This window comes from Nicotiana sylvestris, chromosome 1 (genome assembly GCF_000393655.2).
Source record: "Nicotiana sylvestris chromosome 1, ASM39365v2, whole genome shotgun sequence".
In the NCBI taxonomy this organism is placed as follows: Eukaryota; Viridiplantae; Streptophyta; class Magnoliopsida; order Solanales; family Solanaceae; genus Nicotiana; species Nicotiana sylvestris.
In genome coordinates, this window is record NC_091057.1 from 168,065,870 (window position 1) to 168,078,283 (window position 12,414).

Genomic DNA, 12,414 nt, shown 5'->3' on the forward strand with positions numbered 1-12,414 from the left:
ACTTTGTTGAATCAATGAAAGGTCAAGTGAGTAACAAAGAAAAATTAATTTAAAATGTAATGCCTAACATCACTTTGTTGAATCAATGATAAAGTAATCATTGTAACAAATTACTGAAATTAGATTTTTACGTTCATAAAAATCTTCTCAAACTATAGCCCGTAGTCTTGCAATTTGAATTACTTTTTTTGACTTTTGTGGTAGAACTTTTTGTAACTCTTAGTTTTCTGTTAGCAAAAGTAGATACGTAGGGACTAGGGTTGTAGAATTTGAGTCTCTTAAGGAATTGAAATTGGCCAATTCCTATTACTTTGGGCTTAAGCAATCTTTTAAGATATAAATAGTATAAACCAAAATCTATATATAATAATTAAAATTATTTACAAAAAGATGTGATACTTTATATAAATAATTATTAAATTTTATGTATAATTTATCGGTTTGGTTCAGTTTATTTTTCGGTTTTTTATAATAGAACCAAAATCAAACTAAATTTTATCGGTTTTTAAAATTTAAAACTAAAACCAATTCAAACCAAGAAAAATATCGATTTACTAAATCGGTTTGGTTCGATTTTCGATTTGGATCGGTTTTTTGTCAAACCATGAACACCCTGGATGTAGGAACTATTTAAATTGTAACATTTGATGAAGAGTTAAAGTTTATGTCGGTGCCTAATAGATAGAGTGAGAGATTTCACAATACAATAGTCAATACATAATTTACTAACTTCCTATCGTGTCCTTCACCGTGGACTCTTGCTCACCATTTGGATCAATTAATCATTTAATGAAAAGAAAAAGATATTTCCTGGATATGAATTGGACACTACTAACAAATCCTTAGGGGTATAATTTTATACAAGCCATGGTTAAAATCACATTGCAGTAAGAGGTATGCAAGAAATTTTATTCTCTGATGTTAGAACGGAGCTTTTTAAATATACAAAACAATGTATCAGACACGGATACATAAGCAAGGTACATTTATAAATTGCAAACTCCATTTGTAAGAAAATGAGCAATCGGAAGTTTGGACCAAAAAAGAAAAGAATTGAGCAAATGAAGTATAGGAACTGTGAGAAAATGAGCAAGCGGATGTTTACATCAAATATTTAACAAACTCTGTTAGATATAACAGGAACTGTGAAAATAATAGAAACCTCTCTCTTTTTTAAAACAAAAAAAGTCATTCTCAATCGAAAAATTATAATTGAAGCGAAATTTTTGATAAGGATCCAAACATAAAGTGAGATGGAGAAATAATTGAAGAGAATAAATTTTTGATAAAGTGATTTATATGTATTTCTTACTAGCATAAATAAATGCGATTTTTAAGTGCATTCGGCGAATGAGATTGTCAAGTAAGACATATAAGACGAGTGAGCCTTGTAATTGCATTTGAAAATGCGAGTTATAAATCGCATTCTAAGAATGCAACTTATAAATCGCATGCGTTGAACGCGAGTATTGTGAGTAATAAATCGCAATTGTGCTATTACAAATTATTCAACAACTTGTGTTTCTTCCATCAAATAGACTTATAAATCGCAGTTACTTATGTATCCGGCACGTGTACATAAGCAAGGTACTGTTATAAATTGCAAACTCCATTTGCAAGAAATTGAACCCCCAACAAAAAAAAAAAATGAGCAAATGAAACATAGGAGTGAACTTGACTTTCAAATTTAGATTACAAAACTAAGTGAATCTATTTGCTATAATTCAAATGGACAAGATAACCCAACATTTATGATTGTGTGTTCTAGCATGTTGTTTATGATAGATTAATCGAAATGTAAATAAACGGATCTTAGCAGCAGTTTTTTTTTGAATCGAAAGAGTAAACTAAAAAATAATTCCAACTATTTTTACTAAAAAAGTACTACACTATCTAAAGTGCATTTTCAAATTTCAAAAGGAAAAAAAATAAAAAAATTCAAAAGGATATACAAGTAATAATACTTACGAATTGACCATTTTGTCCCTCCCTTGGCTTTCAGAAGCAAGCAGATGAAAAACCAGGGAGTGTAAAGCATAAGAGAAAAAGTGAATCGTGGCTTCTGCAGCAGAATCCAAAACCATAAACCCCTCAACTGTAATAACTGTCAGATCACAATCCCCAATTGATAGAAAATTTGGTAGAAAGATTGATCGGGTCGGATTGGAATCAGATCCGAATGTCAAAGGATCCGAGTATGGAGATACTGTTGCAAGAATCAGGGTGGGAAGAACTGCGGAAAGAGGCTCGCAAGATCGAAGGGGATCTTGATGTTAAGCTTTCTTCTTATGCTAAGCTTGGTGCTAGGCTCACCCAAGGAGGTACTTTCCATATTTTTGCTTAAATCTTTTATACCCAATTGAATTTTTGAACTTCAATTCCTAATTTGATAGGAAAATGTTGTGTCAAAATGTTAATGGGTTTTGGTTTAGTAAGTGTAAAGTTTCTATCTTGATTCATTGTATCAAAATGCTGATGGTTTTGGTCCAGAAAGTGCAAAGTTTTGATTTTGATTGAAAAATGTTAATGGGATTTGGTTAAGAAAGTGGTGAAGTTTATGTTTTGATTCATTGTGTCAAAATGTTGATGGGTTTTGGTTGAGAGAGAGTGTAAAGTTTCTACTTTGATTCATATTATCAAATTGTAAGTGGATTTTGGTCCAGAAAATGTAAATGTGATGTGTTGCTTTTTTGTTTGTTTGTGTATTACTTATTTGAGAAAGAGTATGATACTTTGTTTATATCTTAATTCGTTGTATCATACTTTGTTTCTTACTCTATGTTGTTTATGAGTTGAGTTTCTGGTTTGGATCATTTTTGGGGATCCTCCTTTTTGACTTTTCAATTTCTTTAGTTGAAGTTTAATTTATGGCTAAATGTGTGATTATTTGAGACAAGAAAGTTACTACTGCAACTTCGGCTAATTGAGGGAAGTGAATAACCAGCTTAAATTTTTTTATAGGAAAAGTAAGTCTTACTATTATATGTAGTGCGAAATATGTACAGTCATGTTACAATTAAGGTGCTTGTCAAATTCAGTACTTCATGCATGTAATGAATCCAGAATTCCAGATCCATCTACAGTTTTCCTGTTAGGCCGAAAATATAAGTTTTGTAAACAATTAAACTTTAAAAATGATGAAGATAAAAGCCTTTCCTCAAAACATCTGTGGTTCCTTTTCTATCCATCTGCCCAAAAATATACAAAGTGGAATGTTTATCCATAGCTGCTTCTTCTGTATCTCTGTCCATTCCAACTGATCACTGCACCTCTCGAATACCTTTGCATCTCCCAAACCCTCCAAATAGGCCGAAAACATAGGCCAGATTGCCCCTATGAACCTGAATGCAGGAGATATCTGTCTAATTTATAAAAGTAATATACACTGCATAATTCTGTACCCCTCCTTTGGAGCTTATCACGTGTGAGACAGGCCTCATTGAGTGTTAGCCGTCCAAATCCAGCCACTTTTGCTGGTGCATAAGGTTTGCATAATCAGCTTCCAAGGCCTCGTTCGCTCCTTGTGCTGGTTTGCTTGATTTAAAATAATAAAATCCCATCCTTCTTTGCCATCCACTACAGAGAAATTGACTTGTTCGTTACCGCTACCAGGTCCCCCAGTCAGTAATAGGTATGCTCACACTTCCCAGTTCCTAGACTTGTAAGTTCCTTCTAGAGCGAAGATTCCACTTGCTGCCTTTCAAGCAGTTAGTTATTCTGCATTAGTTGGTGTTGAACAGATTGTATAGATCTGGATAAGTTCCTTAAGAGGTCGCTTTTCCAGCCATTTGACTTGCAGCATCCTTGTTTTCCTCCCATTTCCCAATCAGGTTTTTACAATTCCTTCAAATAATTCAAGCTTCCTCATCTGCTTCCAAACTGCTAACCCATAGGGTATTTATAACATCCTTGGTGCACCATTGACTGTCCATTTTACATTTTGCCATGTTACCTCTTTTCGTAGTTCGTCCCTTTCATCTTGGATCTCCTAAACCATTTGAACATAAGACTTCTATTGTACAACCTTATGTTCATAACTCTGTTTTTGATAGCCTTATAGTTCTTTTGCAGAGGTGAACTAGCTTTCTGTGGGTATCAATTTCGGTTATCCTTCCTCCCTCCCTCCCAATAAAGCTTACATTCTTCCTTTTTTTTGGTTCGCCGATAATGTGATCTCCTTTGTAAATGAAAAAGTTCTCCTTACTTCCTTTTCAAGCTTAATATTTCGAACGTTTTATCTTACTAACGCATCATGTCAAATTAGGTCAAGCTTATTAGGATAGAGGTATTATCTGGTATAGAACCTAGAAAGGATGTTTGCCACCTTTTGATTTTCATAATCAAAGAATTATTACAAATTAATACATGATTGCTGTGGAGATGTCTTGGTCTTCTTCCCATATGGGTTTATTTCCCACGTTTTGATCTGGTCATATTTCCCATTTTCATTTTTCATCATCTTTTTTTTTTTTTACCTAATTCATATTCAAAAGATGATCACAAATTACTTATCCTTTGCTGCTTAAAGCAAAGAAGGGTTTCGTCCCACTCAGTAATTGCTGACAATTCTTACCTAGAAATAGTTCGAACTTAACGTGTATAAAAGCTTTGATTGTTACAACATAGCCCCGGGAGAGACAAGTACTCTACTTATACAATCATGTGCAGAGTTGACAATATGAGACAACCAAATATAAAGCAAAAGATCATTTGTGTAAATTGCAATTGTGCAAATCATTACTCTAACTTTGTTGCAGACCAGGAGGAAACTTCCTATATGTTTGTTTGGTGCATATATCTATCCATGGAGACCTATAAAGGTCAACACTACTTGTTACCCCCCCCCCCAACCCCCCCACCCCACCCCACATCTTAGATATGTGATCTGTGGGTTTGTTTTGGTTATGAGCTTAACTAATAAACAAGAATAAATGTATTTACCAAAAGCTGAACAAGAGTAATTCTACTTCTCAAGGAAAAAGAATAAAGAACCAACACCAACAACTACAGCTCATTCCCAAGCTAGTTAAGGGTGGCACATGAATCCTCACTATCCATATCGCTCTATTTGGACCGTTTGATTCCTATATTCAATAATTTGTTCTCGCTAACACTAGAGATTCTCTACAGTCTACTGACATACAAATTCTAAACAGAATAAAAGGACTCCTAGCAACAAATGGCCTAATGTAAGCATAGGATCATGACTAACACTTAATGCTCTTTTTCATTTCATGGTCTGCAGCTAAATTTGTAGTTTTGACAAGATGCTTGAAGAACGAAGCAAATATGGCCTATTTCTGATTTTTGGAGCTTGTGAACGACTTGGCTTTTGGTTTCTGATACTTGTTTTTATTGGTTCAGGTCATGTAGAAGCTGGTTCACCAACTCTAGGATCTAGCAGATCCTGGAAGTCTATGGAAATGGAGATTCAGTCATTACTTGAGAAGTTACTGGACTTAAATGATTCTATGAGCAGATGTGCGGCATCTGCAGCACCTACCACTTCTGTTACACAGAAGCTGGCAAGGCACAGGGACATACTTCATGAATTTACCCAGGTTACTAACCAGCATGTTCACTGTAGTCACTGATATATGATAAAGGATTTAACATTGTAACATTTGTAACTTTCTGAAATGGGAAAAACAAAAAAACATACAATCAGCAGTTTTGCTTACACCGCTGACATTGTCTCCTGCCCTGTTGATACCCAACTGATATGGGTTCTGTATCTCTATGCACTCATGTGCAGTTTCTGAATATCACTCCATTGTCAATGTTGCTTATGCTAATCCCACAGACTGTAATCCCTCTTTGGAACTAAGAACTAGCAACATGTGTTAGGAATGGAATCTTTGAAATAACACACAAACTGGAATCAAATTATTTTATTATTTTCCTTGGCCTGGCACTGGCTGCAGATTTACTTCGTTAACTTTGTTAATTTACATAAGCTCTTGGAGGTTTTGATGTGTATACAAAGCAAATCTCTCTGATGATTGTAAGAATAGCTATCAGTTCATGCTTCTTAAAAGGTAAGTTATTGAGGGTCATTGATATACCAATTATCTTGTGGGAACAATTGGAAGTAGTTGTGGCTGAACTCTTTGATTATATTACTTTGGTTATTGTGATTTACCATACAAGAATAGGGTGCTTGGTAGAGCCTAAGGAAGGTCAGATGTCCTCAAAATTTAACAATGAAAATTTCGGTTATACGAGGATGTTGAACTGCTATCATTTGGAGTGCATGCTATCTGGGGAAGCTAGTGTTTCTTGTTGGCTATGCCAAGTCATTGTTTCCAAACTGACACATGACCTTGTCTTCAGGAGTTTAGGCGTATTAAGGGAAATATAAGCTCAATGAGGGAACATGCTGAACTTCTTAGTTCTGTAAGAGATGATATCAGTGAGTATAAGGTAAGAAAAGTTCGTTATTAAATATTGTTTAGATGCTGTAGTTTCAATTGCCTGTTACGCTATTATTTGTATCTATTCAGGCATCAGGGAGTTCCCCCAAAATGCAGATACTGCGGGAGAGAGCTGCTATACATGGAAGCATATCTCATGTAAGATTAAGTGCTCTTTTTACTGACAGATTATTCTCTGTACAGCTCTTTGAGCCGGAGGGTCTATCGGAAACAGCCTCTCTACCTTCAAGGTAGGGGTAAGGTCTGCGTACACACTATCCTCCCCAGACCCCGATTGTGGGATTATACTGGGTTTGTTGTTGTATTATTCTCTGTACAGAGTTTACTATCTTTTGTTCCTTCATGATGGTCTTGGTATGGAGTATCGTAGTGGCAACTAAACCTCAAAGACATCTTTCCAAACATTGTTATCAAAGGCAAAATGTGAAAACAAGCCCTGAAGTCGCAAGTGCCTAAGCGCAATTAAACTTGGTGGACATGTTGACCTCTTGTCCCTCAGCTAATAGTTGTGTTACCGAAAGCAAAATCTATTTGTGTTATTGAGAAGAACATTTGTTTAAAGATTGTTGTTTTGTTGACATGTCAATGTGAAACTGATGACTTAAACTTAGCTTTGCTTCCCCACTTTTAGCTCTATAATGTCAATCTGGGTTTCCATGATAAGATTATCTGGATGCAAAATGAGAGTGTGTCAGCAATTCTGCAACATATATGATCCTGTTGCTTGTCTAGGAATTCCAAATCTTTTCCCCTCTATAGTTGCTCCTCGTCTTTTCAATCTGCTCGCTCATGTTCCGAGCTATGATCTGCCAACCCTCATAAGTGACGAAACTTTTTTATCATATTAATCAATGATAATCATGACTGGCTATAAAACAGAATCCATGACATCATGAACCCAAAAAAGGCGTGCAAATACTTCCTCTTAAACATGTTGATCCTTCTATGCAGATTGATGACGTGATTAACCAAGCTCAAACAACCAGGGCTGCCTTGGGTTCTCAAAGAGCTTTATTTGGTGATGTTCAAGGAAAAGTGAAACAATTGGGTGACAAGTTTCCTATCATTCGTGGGCTAATTGGTACTACTATTTTTGGGACCATTTCTGCTATCAAATTGCTTAGTTAAAAAATGATATGTTGCTTACATAATTGCTGATCTTTGCAGGTTCAATCAGAAGGAAGAAATCAAGGGATACACTCATTCTATCTGCAGTCATTGCAGCTTGCACTTTGTTTCTTATTATCTATTGGCTTTCTAAGTAATAGATATATTTGTTGATACAAGAAAGTTCAGAAAATGTTTTCTAAGGAATTTTGCGATTGTAGTCACTGCTATTACCCCAAAAGCGAAAATCTTGAGCTCATGATTAAAAAGCCTTTCTGTTTTCTTCTAACATGCTTTTATAACAATATATTGCTTTTGTTCTCTCTTATGAACACTTCCACACATCCAGTTGGTAACTACCAGCTCTGCTGCTTTTCAGCGAGCTGATGAACAATATGAGTCATCGGTGACTTGCTGCATAGTTACCTAAAGACAGAATTTTGTAAGATGAATCCTGACTTAAACAATAAGCATCTTTCCAGCTTCAAATATTTACCAAGTACTGCTAGAAGTTTTCTTAATGTGGTGTTAGGATTATTGAACATTAAATTCATGATTAAATTTATAGCTTCTATGTGTTTGCTATGCTCATAACAGTAGGCTGCCTCATTCTTCAAATTAAGGTCATATTTTGTACATGAGTTATTCTACTAGCCTGTAATTTTATGACCTGCCTTCCACTATATACTTATCTTTTGATTAATCAAATTCCCACTTAGATGTCCAGCATTAGAGTTAGTTTAGGAAAAAATTCTTTTTGAATCAAAAACTGAAATGACAGGTAATGCTATAAGACAGTCAATGTAACTACTTTTTTCCACTCAGCGTGTGGCACATCAAGATTTTTTCATCCTTAATTAGAGGTTCCGTGTTCTAGTCTTGGAAATGGAGGATGCTCTACTAAGTGTAAATCTCAAGTAGTCAAATTAGTGAACTTCAAATATCGAATGATTAGACTTCAAATATCAGATGGCTAAATTCAACACAGAAAAAATAAGATTGTAAGTCACTTCAAATGTTTTTTGATTGAACAATTACAATTGCAAACTACTTAAACATTTCTAAGTCAAGAATTTAGGAATCGTGTGGAGAAAAGGGAGTGGGGTAACCGTTCAATTCAATAATAAAATCACTTTGCCTACTCACATGCAGTGAAAAGAGGAAACAGACAATTATAGCACATAGAAAGCCAAACGCTGCACACTGCTCAGTCCTTATCTCCACAAAGTACAAAGGCATTTTTCTTACTACAAAATTAGCAAAACATAAAAGTATGGCCAATTAGTAATTGCCAAAACATAAACACGTAAAAAGTTTGGCTTCTGTAGTAAACACTGTACATCATGCATTGCATGGAAACAAGCCATACCATTCCATACAATACAATGTTGTCTTGCTAATTAATAAAGCTTTCACAGTACTGCACGCTTTCTCTTTAATTTAATTTAATATTATTACCAGAGGAGAGAGGCATATATATTATAGCTACCCTCTACCCAATATTTACGTACGTACTTTTTCATGTTAAAAAGAAGATGCTAAAGAATGGGTGTGAGAGTGAGATGCCAAAACATTTAAGCAGTCTTGACAGGTTATCTTAGGTTACTTTATTGGTTTCCACTATGTTTTCACACACTTGGAGGTCTTTTCTGTGAACATATGTACAGTTTCTAACATCTGTTATAGGGAGAAAGAGATGCCCAGATGCTAAAAGAAAATGGTAGACTTTTTCTCCATAGATTGTAGACTGCTCTATAAATGCAGAATGTGCTTATCCCAACGAAGAAAATAAAAAATTTAAAAAGAATGCAACTTGAAAGGACTAATGAATCAGTGTATTTTAATAAGTTATAGCGTGTCCACTATTAATTGAGAGTTACTTGTGGTTATTTTTTTGATGACATGATTAAAATCTTTAAATAAAAAAGAAAACAAGTAGAATATCACAGCAAGCGTTGTTGCATTCTATTATGGGACATCAGCTGACACACTTCTACCTTTGCATTCTATTCATCAGATATAGTTTAAGATTACAATTATAATTACTGTAACTTCATTAACGTTCAACTTGAAAGAGGAAAAAGTCAACCATTCAACTAAAACAGAATTTGTTTTCCTCAACCCTATTCTACCTGACCTAAGAGTTGTCCTGTCCTTCCAGCTCAAACCTGACCTAATTTGATATGTGCATATTTTAAGAATAATATTTGAATAAATTAATACATAGAAGTTTGTGTAAAACATTTATTAAAAAATAATTTAAACGCAAGCAAGTACTGTAGTAGTAAATGAAGAAAAGAGAGTACATCAATTTCAAAATATAGTATTGCCAAAAGTATATATGGAATTATTTCAATTTAAACTGTTGGGAAAGAAAAGTTTGTCATTTTAGAAGTAGGTCAATTTTTTTTGGAGAGGAAAAAAGGTTTATTTATTTATTGGGATGCAGTGAACATAATAATGTTAGAAACTGAGATAAAACTCAATTAGTAAAGTTGAAGGGCTAATGACTATAAGGTCGATCTACTTTATATATTTCTAGCAACTACTCTTTTATACATCTTTACTTAAATTCGTCATATATCTAGACAAGTTCTGAAATTAGTTTGAATGGAATATATCTGAATTCCGTATTGTTATGGACAAAGAAAAATCTTTCAATTGAAATTTTAAATGATTGAACAGAGAAGGGATTTACTAGTAGCTGAAAAGTTTGTATGTATTTATTTGTCAGCACATGACGAACTCGTCCTTATTTACAAGTAAACGTACAAAATTTAGAGCCAACAGTAGATCTCAACAATAAAAGAACTTCCCAGCATTGATTCATAGTACGGTAATTCCAGTGATGGGATATTAATTCAAATTCCAGTACAGTATTCTATATTAATTCATTTGTACTTTTGTCGCTCTTCTAATTCCACTGACGAGATATTGATGGAGAATTACACTAAGTATCTGATATTCTAATATAGTAGCCCGATTAATCAAGATTTGCAACGCATAGAGCTTGTTAAAGGAGAAACACTATTTAACAACAATTTTAAGGACTAGAAATCATGACCTAGTGTTAAGGATGGAGGGATCTTAGCCATCCCATTATATCTAGTAGGAAATAGAGTCCACCCATAAGGGGTGCTCTTAGGGTCCACTAGGGCAAAACACAGTAATTTTAATAATTATTGTAACCCTAATATTCCCTATATAAGTACATTTATTATGTACATTAAAAAAGACACTCTGCAGTATTTTCCTACGCCTAGTCTTCTCCTAAAATCGGACTAGAGTTTAGATTGTGAAATAAGGGTTGCTCTAACACACCGTAACAATCACTACCGACCAGTAATTTCAATCTAATGTGTTTAGATTATCGCGTTATCCTTCACATCTCTTGAGGATTACTAATATATTGTTCCAATATTATTCAGTCCCACTACAATATTATAATTTCTTTCAAGTTTCACTACCTCTCTCATCTCCTTAGATCTCTGAGAATAAAGTCATAATAATGACATATATCATTTAGCTCAACGAAATGAAAAAAAGCTCCAACTTGTGGAAGCCATAGATTAAAGATTTGCACGATAATTCAAACAGCAATCATTTTTATCTTTTGTGTGTTTCCAAGTCAGATTAGTGAGAAATTGTTTCAGTAATAGATAGTACCTAGTGAGGGATTGTACTTTCTATCTGTCTCCTTATATCTATGTATTTGGCTTTGATTAATTTCAAATATTTTCTTTTTCGACTTTAACCAAATATTGCCCAAATCAAAATATTGTCCAAACGGCATTGTCTTGCTTTCTCCCTCTGCTTCTGCTTCTGCTTGTCCACGAGTACTTGTCATGCATGGCACAATTTTCATTAACAAAGCAAAATTCATCAATTAAAGTTACTTTGTTCAAGTACATTATACTGTTGACACTGCACAATATTTTACGACTTAATTATTCCTACTTCAATCGGGATGAAGGTTTATGTAAATAAAATAATGATCGATGGAGGGTTACAACATCCAATTGAGTTGCTATTAATTGGTTGACTTTGCTAGATAAAGATTAACACTTGTTTATTAGGTTATTTAAATTAAATGTGCAGAACAAAATTTTTGTGACATATACAAGAACTATATATAGTTGGATTCATAAAATTTATCTGTAATCCAAGGACAAAATTGTGGACTAGTTTTGCACTTCCTCAGTTTTTCCAACTTTCTAGTGTGCTTATTCCAAATATATAAACTTCCAATAACAAAAAAAGGAGTGATTAAAAGAAGACATGTTCTCTTCCAAGTAAATAATTGATAGAGAACATTCAAAATGGACCACAAAATGTTATGTAAGGGAGAGTCTGAACAACCTTACCTTAAAGGGCAATCTTTGGGAAGACAAGACAAGCTTTATTTTCTCTTTACAAACATGACTTTGCTACTGCCATATTGACATGCGATGAAAATATGAGATGTGATAGTTCTCAATTATGTTAGAGAAAAGAAGTTGACAGCCATCTTTTTCAGCATTACTACTTTTTTAGTGTTTCTTTTTGTGCTTTTACAACAGCATTACTTCTCCCATCCTATACCAATAATCATCCACGAAAATTAACAGGCTAGCCCCTTTTTTTTCTTCTCATTTTCACCTAAGAAAGATTAAAAGCTAGCTATGGCTATAAGGTCTACAATAAATATGCTAGCTATAATAAATTGCAGAAATTAGCATCAGGACAAAGTGCTGCATAAATTAAGATCAAAGATTTCTGTCTTTCTGCTTCACTGACAGCTACGCATCTCTGTGTTTCTGCGTATGTGAGTGTGCGAGAAAGAGCCTGAACTGTCAAGTCATTCAGCAGCCAAAACTTTATTTTACCGCTTCTC

General features: G+C 34.2%; 1 protein-coding gene across 1 annotated transcript; it reads left to right on the top strand.

The window, feature by feature from the left end:
• Positions 1-1,982: 1,982 nt before the first annotated feature.
• On the top strand, positions 1,983-7,830 carry LOC104239996 (Golgi SNAP receptor complex member 1-2). The gene is made up of 6 exons (XM_009794773.2): positions 1,983-2,321; positions 5,365-5,561; positions 6,334-6,423; positions 6,504-6,572; positions 7,386-7,515; positions 7,602-7,830. The coding sequence occupies exons 1-6, from the start codon at positions 2,180-2,182 to the stop codon at positions 7,697-7,699; spliced, it is 726 nt and encodes a 241-aa protein (XP_009793075.1). The 5' UTR covers positions 1,983-2,179; the 3' UTR covers positions 7,700-7,830.
• Positions 7,831-12,414: the final 4,584 nt, after the last annotated feature.